General features: G+C 43.9%; 1 protein-coding gene across 17 annotated transcripts in view; it reads right to left on the reverse strand.

Moving 5' to 3' along the window:
• The window catches only part of LOC106611179 (melanoma inhibitory activity protein 2), a 32,154-nt gene that overhangs the window by 10,299 nt on the left and 9,773 nt on the right, over window positions 1-12,082 (reverse strand). For all 17 annotated transcript variants that reach the window (XM_045723575.2, XM_014211122.3, XM_014211124.3 and 14 more), the window contains 9 exons: window positions 10,818-10,929; window positions 9,387-9,433; window positions 9,187-9,277; window positions 8,421-8,559; window positions 2,391-2,492; window positions 2,110-2,170; window positions 1,959-1,994; window positions 1,809-1,876; window positions 1,605-1,687 (listed from right to left, as the gene is read on the reverse strand). In XM_045723575.2, coding sequence (XP_045579531.2) covers window positions 1,605-1,687; window positions 1,809-1,876; window positions 1,959-1,994; window positions 2,110-2,170; window positions 2,391-2,492; window positions 8,421-8,559; window positions 9,187-9,277; window positions 9,387-9,433; window positions 10,818-10,929 — 739 coding nt within the window. The remainder of the gene's footprint in view (window positions 1-1,604; window positions 1,688-1,808; window positions 1,877-1,958; window positions 1,995-2,109; window positions 2,171-2,390; window positions 2,493-8,420; window positions 8,560-9,186; window positions 9,278-9,386; window positions 9,434-10,817; window positions 10,930-12,082) is intronic.

The raw sequence follows: 12,082 nt of genomic DNA on the forward strand, positions 1-12,082 counted from the left end.
GTTTTTGCCTCTGGAATTAGTAGGGTTCCAAGTAGCTCTAGGTAGCTAGTAGGCCGCGGTTAGCAGAATGGGCCTTCAGCGGACGTCGCTCCTGAGGGGCCTGTTGGAATCCTCGGGCTGAATATGTCAGTATTCCAGTCGTAGAGGATCGGTGGGGTTCCGTGCCCCGTACCGGCAGTAGAAGGGGTCTGGATATTGTAGCCCAGGTGTGGGCTTCGGTGGTAGCACAGGAGCCCTGGCCGGGCTAGCTTCAGGCTAATTGGCGCTTGCGCCGGGATGGAAACGCTAGCCAGGAGTAGTCACCCGGGATTGTAGTTAGCTAGTCGCGAAGATCCAGATGAAAATGTTCAGAGTTTGCGGTAGGATTCCGGGGAAATAAAAAAATAATAATAGGTCCGTTATGTTCTGGTTTGAGTCACGTTGTTCGAACTGGCGAGAGCTTTCCGAGTTAAAGGTTAGCTGATGACTGCTAGCAATGGTTTGCTGACTGATAGCTGGTAGGTAGTTAGCTGGCTAGCTTCAGTTGAGGGATTCCAGATCTGAAGTAAATAGAAATACTTTAGAAGAAAAAAACAGATCCAAGCCACATTGGGTGAGGCAGGTTGCAGGAGAGTATTTAGAAGTTGAGGTTTAGGAAAATATTTTTAAAAGATATGTGGAGAAAAAGATATATACACAAGGGACAGGACAAAGACGTCTGACTGCTACGGCATCTTGGATTATGCTTCAACAAAAGTACTGAGTATAGACTGAATACTTATCTAAAATGTTATATTTCCATTTGAAATGTATGAATTTGCAAAAAAAAAAAAAAAAGTGCTTTCTCATGCGGTATTGTTTGTAGATTGAATAGTTTTTTCCCCCCTCACCAATCAATTTTAGAATAAGGCTGTAACGTAACAAAATGTGGAAAAAGTCAAGGGGTCTGAATACTTTCCAGATACACTGTACATATCTACCTCAATGACCTCGTACCCCTGCACATCAACACAGTACTGGTACCCAGTGTATATAGATTTTAAATTATAGCCAAGTTATCGTTACTCATTGTGTATTTGTTATTCTTTTTCTCTCTGCATTGTTGGGAAGGGCCTGTAAGTAAGAATGCACTCCTGTAGATCTGAGGATGGATATTATACAAATAATAATTAGGTGGGTGCTTACATCTGTCCTATTTCACACATGTACAAGTGCATGTGTGAATTGGAAATGTTTTTTTTTTGTGCATATTGCACTCCCCCTGATACACCCCTCAGAGAGTGGGGTCAGAGCCAAGGATCAGCCATTATTGACAGTGACCCTGGAACAATTAGGGTTAAGTGCCTTGCTCAAGGGCACATTGACAGATGTTTCACCTAGTCAGCTCGGGGATTTAGACCAGCGACCTTTCAATTACTTGTCCAACTGTCCTAACCGCTAGGCTACCTGTCGCCCATAACCAGTTTTATGCTATAAGCAGTTGTGTTAACTTCATCTTGCATTTGGATTGTCGCCATATTGCTTCCCCTATCCAACCCTCTCAATGTATGGAGTAGGGGTTACCGGGCGAGCTGAGATTTTGCAGAAGATATTGTTCCAGTTAGGGAGGTTTATTAGAGACTGACCTCTGAACAGAGGTCTGTCCATGTTGTCCAGAGTATAGGGGTCTTTCTCCACGACATCCAGCTTGAACTGAGTATCAGTCAATCTGCATGGAGACATACCACAGCTGGAGAATACTGCTCACTACAGGGAAATACTATTTTGTAGCAACAACTGCCATGTCTGGTGAAACTGACTTGAATATAGAAGTATTCTTTAGTACTTACTTCTGCCTCAGGTGTGCATTCTCTCTTTTAACTTCAGCCAGGTCTCGGTCAGCACCTCGTGCTGCTAGCTACAATGCAGATGACAGAGATTACAGACGAGTTACCTGAGGTGTGCTCCATAGTGTATGTATGATGCAACTATGTACTTACCCAGTTATTGTGTGCCTTCTTTTCCTGAGAAGTTATCTGAAAGATGGAAAGAGAATTAAAATGCGTCTTTGGCCATACATCATCATTGCACGTGGTGAATGTTTTTGCCCTCTCCCAGTCTCTTATGATACAACAGTGTCAGATCTCCCACCTGGGTTTTGTAGGCCTGGTTAGTCTTCTCCAGCTCATCCTCCAGGTCTTGTGCCCTTTGCCTGTATGTGTGAAAACAAAACTGCACCCTGAGACAAGCACTCACAACAAAAACACCCCGCAAAGTGGAGTCTCATAGGACACATTGGATCTATTTGATGGATAGGAACTCCCTCTGGGGTGCACGCTTTGGTTTCTTGCACGAGCACTTCACAGCTGATTCAAATAATCAAAGTTTTATCAGCGGTCTAGTGCTAAGGCAAAAACCATGCAGAAACTGACCTGTAGCTGTTGAGCTCCTCCACGGCCAGGGTGATGCTCTTGTCAGCCTTGGTCAGCTTCTCGTCCTTCTGCAGACGCTCCCTCTCCTCCACAGTCAACATCCTGACACCAGGGGAGAACACCCACTATCAGACAGACATTATCAGGCATAGTACAGTTCAATAGCCCTACTCTAATAAGTGAAACCTTGGTTACACTTCATTATAACTTTCATACATAAGCCATTATAAATTTGCTTATAAATCCTATATTAGCGTACGCATCTTTTTATGATTAGCCTGTATAGAATTATTTGTGACTATTAAAACCTACCCTAACCAGAAACCGTGGATAGATGGTAGCATTCGCGCAAAACACCGCATTTAACAACGGCAAGGCGACTGGTAATATGGCAGTATATTAACAGTGTAGTTATTCACTCCGCAAAGCAATCAAAACAAGCTAAATGTCAGTATAGAGATAAAGCGGAGTCGCAATTCAACGGCTCAGATACGAGACGCATGTGGCAGGGACCACAAACAATCACGGACTACAAAAGGAAAACCAGCCACGTCACCGAGACCGACGTCTTGCTTCGGACAGGCTAAACACATTCTTCGCACGCTTTGAGGATAACAATGCCACCGACGCGGACCACTACCAAGGAATGTGGGCTTTCCTTCTCAGTGGCCGACGCGAGTAAAACCCTCACAAGGCTGCCTGGCCAGACGGCATCCCTAGCCGCGTCCTCAGAGCATGCGCAGACCAGCTGCCTGGTGTGTTTACGGATATATTCACGCTCTTCCTATCCCAGTCTTCTGTCCCCACATGCTTAAAGATGGCCACCATTGTTCCTGTACCCAAGAAGGCAAAAGGTAACTGACCTTAATGACTATCACCCCGTAGCACTCACTTCTGTCATCCTGAAGTGCTTTGAGACTAGTCAAGGATCATATCACCTCTACCTTACCTGCCACCCTAGATCCACTTCAGTTTGCTTACCACCCAAATAGATACACAGAGGACGCAGTCGCCATCACTCTGCACACTGTCCTATCCCATCTGGACAAGAAGAATACCTATGTAAGAATGCTGTTTATTGACTATAGCTCAGCCTTCAACACCATAGTACCCTCCAAGCTCATCATTAAGCTCAAGGCCCTGGGTCTGAACCCTGCCCTGCACAACTGGGTCCTGGACTTCCTGACGGGCCGTCCCCAGGTGGTGAAGGTAGGAAACATCACCTCCACTCCATCGTGTACTCCCTGTTTACCCATGACTGCGTGGCCGAGCACACCTCCAACTCAATCAAGTTTGCAGACGACACAACTGTAGTAGGCTTGATTACCAACGATGAGACAGGAGGTGAGGGCTCTGGGAGTGTGGTGCCAGGAAAACATCCTCTCACTCAATGTCAACAAAACAAAAAGGAGATGATCGTAGACTTCAGGAAACAGCAGAGGGTGCACCCCCCTATCGACGTGACTGCAGTGGAGAAGGTGGAAAGCTTCAAGTTCCTTGGCGTACACACCACAGACAAACTGAAATGGTCCACCCACACAGACAGCGTGGTGAAGGCGCAAAGAGCCTCTTCAACATCAAGAGGCTAAAGAAATTTGGCTTGTCACCTAAAACCCACAAACTTTAACAGATGCACAATTGAGAGCATTCTGTCGGGCTGTATCACCACCTGCAACGCCCGCAACAGCAAGGCTCTCCAGAGGTTGGTGCAATCTGCCCAACACATTACCGGGGGCAAACTACCCGCCATCCAGGACACCTACAGCACCCAATGTCATATTACATTTTTTTATTTCACCTTTATTTAACCAGGTAGGCTAGTTGAGAACTGCGACCTGGCCAAGATAAAGCAAAGCAGTGCGACAAACAGAGTTACACATGGAATAAACAAACATACAGTCAGTAATACAATAGAAAAAGTCTATATACAGTGTGTGCAAATGAGGTAGGATGAGGGAGGTAAGGCAATAAATAGGCCATAGTGGCAAGATAATTACATTATACCAATTAAACACTGGAGTGATAGATGTGCAGAAGATGAATGTGCAAGTAGAGATACTGGGGTGCAAAGGAGCTAAATAAATAACAGTATGGGGATGAGGCAGTGAGAATGGGCTATTTACAGATGGGCTGTGTACAGGTGCAGTGATCTGTGAGCTGCTCTGACAGCTGGTGCCTAAAGTTAGTGAGGGAGATATGGGTCTCCAGCTTCAGTTATTTTTGCAATTCGTTCCAGTCATTGGCAGCAGCGAACTGGAAGGAAAGGCAGCCAAAGGAGAAATTGGCTTTGGGGGTGACCAGTGAAATATACCTGCTGGAGCGTGTGCTACTGATGGGTGCTGCTGTGGTGACCAGTGAGCTGAGATAAGGCGGTGCTTTACCTAGCAAAGACTTATAGATGACCTGGAGCCAGTGGGTTTGGCAACGAATATGAAGCAAGGGCCAGCCAACGAGAGCATACAGGTCGCAGTGGCAGGTAGTATATGGGGCTTTGCTGACAAAACGGATGGCACTGTGGTAGACTGCATCCAATGTGCTGAGTAGAGTGTTGGAGGCCATTTTTTAAATGACATCGCCGAAGTCAAGGATCGGTAGGATAGTCAGTTTTACGAGGGTATGTTTGGCAGCATGAGTGAACGATGCATTGTTGCGAATTTGGAAGCCGATTCTAGATTACATTTTGGATTGGAGATGCTTAATGTGAGTCTGGAAGGAGAGTTTACAGTCTAACCAGACGCCTAGGTATTTGTAGTTGTCCACATATTCTAAGTCAGAACCGTCCAGAGTAGTGATGCTGGACGGGCGGGCAGCGATCAGTTGAAGAGCATGCATTTAGTTTTACTTGCATTTAAGAGCAGTTGGAGGCCACGGAAGGAGAGTTGTATGGCATTGAAGCTCGTCTGGAGGTTAGTTAAAACAGTGTCCAACGAAGGGCCAGAAGTACACTGCGTGCACAATTATTAGGCAAATTGTATTCCTCGGGATTAATTTTATTGTTGAACAAACAATGCTCAGTCAATCCAAAATGTTATTGAACCTCAAACCTGAATGTTTAACAAAGGAAAAGTGAGTTGTGTCTTTCTCAGGGAAATAAGTGTGCAGAATTATTAGGCAACTAAATTACAAAAATAATCTCTCAACTCACTTGTTTATTCTCAATTTTTAGAGTAAGTAACAGATAACACAAAATGACAATTATAACATTTTTGGCCTTTCAAAAATATTCAGTAACCAATATAGCCACCCTTATTTTCAATAACTGCCATGAGCCTTCCATCCATGGAGTCTGTCAGTTTCTTGATCTGTTCACGATCAATTTCCGCTGAAGCAGCAACCACAGCCTCCCAAATGCTGTTCAAAAAGGTGTATTGTCTTCCATCACTGTAAATCTCACGTTTGAGAAGGGCCCACAAGTTCTCAATAGGATTTAAGTCAGGTGAGGAAGGGGGCCAGGTCATTATTCAGGCATCTTTGAGGCCCTTGCTGGCTAGCCAAGCAGTGGAGTACTTGGATGCATGTGATGGAGCATTGTCCTGCATAAAGATCATGGCCTTCTAGAATGCTGAGGACTTCTTCCTGTACCACTGTTTGACGAAAGAATCTTCCAGAAACTGGCAGTAGGTTTGGGAGTTGAGTTTCAGTCCATCTTCAACCCGAAAAGATCCAACTACCTCATCCTCAATGATAGTAGCCCATACCAGTACCCCTCCTTCACCTTGCTGGCACCTGACTCAAAGTGGTGCCCTGTGTCCATTACTGATCCAGCCACAGGCCCATCCATTTGGTCCATCAAGAGTCACTTTCATTTCATCTGTCCATAAAACCTTTGAGCAAAGAAATACCTGAAGACAGGTTTTTCAATCTTGACACTTCAACTTGTGAATCTTATTCAGTGGTGGTCTTGTTTCAGTCTTCTTGACCTTGGCCATGTCTCTGAGCACTTGACACCTTGTACTTCTGAACACTCCAGGTAGGTTGCAGTTCTGGAATACGGTGGCACTGGAGGATAATGGATTCCTGGTAGTTTGACGTTTAATTCTTCTCAAGTCTTTTGCAGTTAATTTGTGCCTTTTCTTCCCCGTGTGTTTTTTTGCGCCCCAGTTGACTATTCGCAACAAAACGTTTGAATGTCTGGTGGTCACACCTCAATAGTTTAGCCATTTAAAGAGTGTCTGAAAGGCATTTTACATTTTTGTTTTTTCAGTGTCAGTTAAATTTATTTTTTGGCCCATTTTACCTGAGGTAATGAGGCTGCCTAATAATTATGCACACCTTGATATAAGGTGTTATTCACTTGCGCCACACCCTCCCTCATTACACAAATACATATCACCTGAAAATGATTAAATCCAATAAGCATTCAAGTTTATATGGTTTTGGAGTTCGAAAATGTGAATAGAAACAATGAGATCAGAATACTCACCTGCCTAATATTTGTGCGTGTCTGCGTAGAGGTGGATCAGAGAATCAGCAGCAAGAGCGACATTGATGTATACAGAGAAAAAAAGTCGGCCCGAGAATTGAACCCTGTGGCACCCCCATGGAGACTGCCAGAGATCTGGACAACAGGCCCTCCGATTTGACACACTGAACTCTATCAGAGAAGTAGTTGGTGAACCAGGCGAGGCAGTCATTTGAGAAACCAAGGCTGTTGAGTCTGCCAATAAGGATGTGGTGATTGACAGAGTCGAAAGCCTTGGCCAGGTCAATGAATACAGCTGCACAGTATTGTCTCTTTTCAATGGCGGTTATGATATCGTTTAGGACCTTGAGCGTGGCTGAGGTGCACCCATGACCAGACTATACGAAAGAGGTTGAACAGGCTAGTAATAGGGGTTGCAACAATTTCGGCAGATCATTTTAGAAAGAGAGGGTCCAGATTGTCTAGCCGGCTGATTTGTAGGGGTCCAGATTTTGCAGATCTTTCAGAACATCAGCGATCTGAATTTGGGTGAAGGAGAAATGTGGGAGGCTTGGGCAAGTTGCTGTGGGGGGTGCAGAGCTGTTGACCGGGGTAGGGGTAGCCAGGTGGAAAGCATGGCCAGCCGTAAAAAAAGGCTTATTGAAATTCTCAATTATCGTGGATTTATCGGTGGTGACAGTGTTTCCTAGCCTCAGTGCAGTGGGCAGCTGGGAGGAGGTGCTCTTATTCTCCATGGACTTTACAGTGTCCCAGAACTTTTTGGAGTTTGCGCTACAGGATGCAAATTTCTGCTTGAAAAAGCTAGCCTTTGCTTTCCTAACTGCCTGTGTATATTGGTTCCTAACTTCCCTGAAAAGTTGCATATCACGGGGGCTATTTGATGCTAATGCAGTACGCCACAGGATGTTTTTGTGCTGGTCAAGGGCAGTCAGGTCTGGAGTGAACCAAGGGCTATATCTGTTTCTTGGTTCTACATTTTTTGAACAGGGAGTAAGGAAGGCCAAAAAGATCATCAAGGACATCAACCACCTGAGCCACTGCCTGTTCACCCCGCTATCATCCAGAAGGCGAGGTCAATACAGGTCCATCAAAGCTGGAACCGAGAGACTGAAAAACAGCTTCTAACAGCCATCACAGCACATTAGAGACTGCTGCCTATAGGCATAGACTAGGAATCACTGGCCACTTTAAGGAATGGAACACTAGTCACTTGAATAATGTTTTACATATCTGGCATTACACTTCTCATATGTATATACTGTATTCTATGGTATCTTAGACACTTAATTCTTACATATCTTGCATTACTCATCTCATATGTATATACTGTTTTTCTATACTATTCTACTGTACCTTAGTCCGTTCCGCTCTGACATCGCTCGTCCATATGTATATAGTCTTAATTCATTCCTACTTAGATGTGTGTATATGTTGTGTAATTTATTATTTGTTAGATATTACTGCACTGTCAGAGCTAGAAGCACAAGAATTGCGCTACACCCGCAATAACATCATGTGTATGTGACCAATAAAATGTTATTTGATTTGAATGTTTATAGATGAAGCTGTGCATTTGGGTCAGCGTTGGTGTGGCTCCCGTAGAGTACCTGTGTAGTTTGAGCTCATTCTCCTGGAACATCTCTGTCATGATCTGCAGTTTCTGCTGGAGTCTCTGCACCTGGCCCGTGTACTTCTCACTGTCTGTCTGCAGAGAGGCCTTCTCATTCTCCAGTTTCTTAACCCCCTCTGCAACACAACAGTAAAGGTGTTTAGTCCAGGTCTAGGCTCAAAGAGATACTTTGGGATTTTGGTAATGAGGCCCTTTAATCGACTTCCCCAAAGTCAGATGAACTTGGATACCAGTTTAATGTATCTCTGTCCAGTATGAAGGAAGTGAGAGGTAGTTTCACGAACCAATGCTAACTAGCTTTAGTGCAATAACTGGAAGTCTATGGGTATTTACTAGTAATGCTAAGTATCCCTTTAATCTGTGTCTGGGAAACCGACCTTTTGTCTTTGCATCTTGATTATTCCCAAAACACCCTCGCTTTTTGAACTAACCCTAGTATTTGTCTTTTCCTACTTGCACTGACTTTGCTAATAGCTACCTCATTGAGGAAAACGTTTACTTACTATGATTGCGATATGTGGTTCTCACCTAGCTATTTTAAGATTAATGCACTAACTGTAAGTCGCTCTGGATAAGAGCATCTGCTAAATTACTAAAATGTAAAAATTGTCTGTTATCATGAAAACAGCTATTGAAGCGTCTTTCAATAGACCTTCATTTTATGTACATTATGAAACAAACGTTGTTTTGTTACCCACCGTGATCAGAGGAATTACTATTGAACAGCTGACTACTCTGCTTACCTTGGAGGTCCTCCTTGGCCTTGACTTCATCTGCTAGCTTAGCAAACACCCTGTCCTTGTCTTCATCCACCGACTTCAAGTCTGCATTCATCTAAAGAGAAGGGAAAAAAACAAAACAAACAAGTCTCATATCTTCCATTTATCGCTGATAAGAGTTTTGTTTTTAAGCCATCATTTCAGTTGTTGAAGAGAAGACATACCTTGGCTGCATGAATGAGTTTCTGTATTCTTTGTCGTTGATGGTTATCTGTGGAACAAAAAAAACTAACAAATAAGTTAAATGTGGGAAGACACATACACATATGTAGACACCCCTCAGTCAATATCTTGACTCCTTAAAAAACGATCCAAAGAGATGGTGAGCAAAAGCCTGTTGACCATGCCTTACTCTCCTTCCGTGGCCTCCTGCTCTTAAATGCAAGTAAAACTAAATGCATGCTCTTCAACCAATCGCTGTCCGCACCTGCCCGCCTGTCCAGCATCACTACTCTGGACGGTTCTGACTTAGAATATGTGGACAACTACCTAGGTGTCTGGTTAGACTGTAAACTCTCCTTCCAGACTCACATTAAGTATCTCCAATCCAAAATTAAATCTAGAATCGGCTTCCTATTTCGCAACAAAGCATCCTTCACTCATGCTGCCAAACATACCCTCGTAAAACCGACTATCCTACCGATCCTTGACTTCGGCGATGTCATTTACAAAATAGCCTCCAACACTCTACTCAGCACATTGGATGCAGTCTACCACAGTGCCATCCGTTTTGTCACCAAAGCCCCATATACTACCCACCACTGCGACCTCTATGCTCTCGTTGGCTGGCCCTCGCTTCATATTCGTCACCAAACCCACTGGCTCCAGGTCATCTATAAGGTCTCTACTAGGTAAAGCCCCGCCTTATCGCAGCTCACTGGTCACCATAGCAGCACCCACCCGTAGCACGCACTCCACCAGGTATATTTCACTGGTCACCCCCAAAGCCAATTCCTCCTTTGGCCGCCTTTCCTTCCAGTTCTCTGCTGCCAATGACTGGAACGAATTGCAAAAAAAAAATATATATATATATATATATATATATATATATATATATATATATATATATATATATATATATATATATATATATATATATAAAAATCAATGAAGCTGGAGACTCATATCTCCCTCACTAACTTTAAGCATCAGCTGTCAGAGCAGCTCAGAGATCATTGCACCTGTACATAGCCCATCTGTAAATAGCCCATCCAACTACCTCCTCCCCATACTGTTATTTTGTTTTTGCACCCCACTATCTCTACTTGCACATTCATCTTCTGCACATCAATCACTCCCGTGTTTAATTGCTAAATTGTAATTACTTCGCCACTACGGCCTATTTATTGCCTTACCTCATTTGCACACACTGTACATAGATTTCTTTCTATTGTGTTATTGACTATACGTTTGTTTATTCCATGTGTAACTCTGTGTTGTTGTTTGTGTCGCACTGCTTTGCTTTATCTTGGCCAGGTTGCAGTTGTAAATGAGAACTTGTTCTCAACTGGCCTACCTGGTTAAATAAAGGTGAAATATATATATATTTATTTTTTAAGTGGTCAGCCTTGTATACATCATTAAGAGAATCTCACCTTGTCCTTCTCCATTCTCTGTCCCTTGTGTCCCACTCCTCTCCTCTCTGTTGGTGCCGTCCTCCAGCACCGAGTCCCAGTCCTTCATCTTCAACAGGCAGTCTGTCAAGGACTGATGGAGAGAGAAGGCTTTACCATTCAAACTTCAACTTTATTTTACTCTTGAGAACTTGTGTTGTATACATGCAACAAAACACATAAACTACATGTCCAAAAGTACGTTGACAACTGCTTGTCGAACACCTCATTCTAAAATCATGGGCGTTAACATGGAGTTGGTCCGCCCTTTGCTGCTCTAACAACCTCCACTCTTCTGTTCCAATTCATCCAAAATGTGTTTGATGGGATTGAGGTCAGGGCTCTGTACAGGCCAGTAATGTTCTTCCACACTGATCTTGACAAACAATTTCTGTATTGACCTCATTTTGTGCACGGGGGCATTATGCTGGACAGGAAAGGGCCTTCCCCAAACTGTTGCCACAAAGATGGAAGCATAGAATTGTCTACAATGTCATTGTATGCTGTAGTATTAAGATTTCCCGTCACTGGAACTAAGGGGCCTAACCCAAACCATGAAAAACAGCCCCAAACCCAGATTCGTACGTCAGATTGCCAGATGGTGAAGCGTGATTCATCACTCCAGAGAAAACATTTCCACTGTTCCAGAGTCCAATAGCAGCGAGCTTTACACCACTCCAGCCAACGCTTGGCATTGCGCATGGTGATCTTAGGCTTGTGTGCGGCTGCTCAGCCAAGGACACAAAAAGTTATTGTGCTGACGTTAAGTCCAGAGGCAGTTTGGAACTCGGTTGTGAGTGTTGAAACCGAGGACAGATGATTTTCACATGCTAAGCAATTCAGTGGTCCCTTTCTGTGAGCTTGTGTGGCCTGCCACTGTTGCTCCTAGACGTTTCCACTTCACAATAACATAGCTTACCAGGGGAGCTCTAGCAGGGCAGAAATTTGACGTACTGACTTGTTGGAAAGGTGCTATCCTATGACGGTGCCACGGTGGAAGTCACTGAGCTCTAGAGTCAGGCCATTCTACTGCCAATGTTCTTATGGAGATTGCATGGCTGTGTGCTCGATTTTATATACCTGTCAGCAACAGGTGTGGCTGAAATAGCCAAATCCACTAATTCAAAAGGGGTGTCCACATACACATACCACACACAGTACATGCAATTTATTATTACATAACAAGCAAAAGGATTTCCATTATGAAGCTTATCATAGGCCTAAATAGGTTGAGCCATTTAGGGTGT

The sequence above is a fragment of the Salmo salar genome, chromosome 09 (assembly GCF_965601325.2).
Source record: "Salmo salar chromosome 09, fSalSal1, whole genome shotgun sequence".
In the NCBI taxonomy this organism is placed as follows: Eukaryota; Metazoa; Chordata; class Actinopteri; order Salmoniformes; family Salmonidae; genus Salmo; species Salmo salar.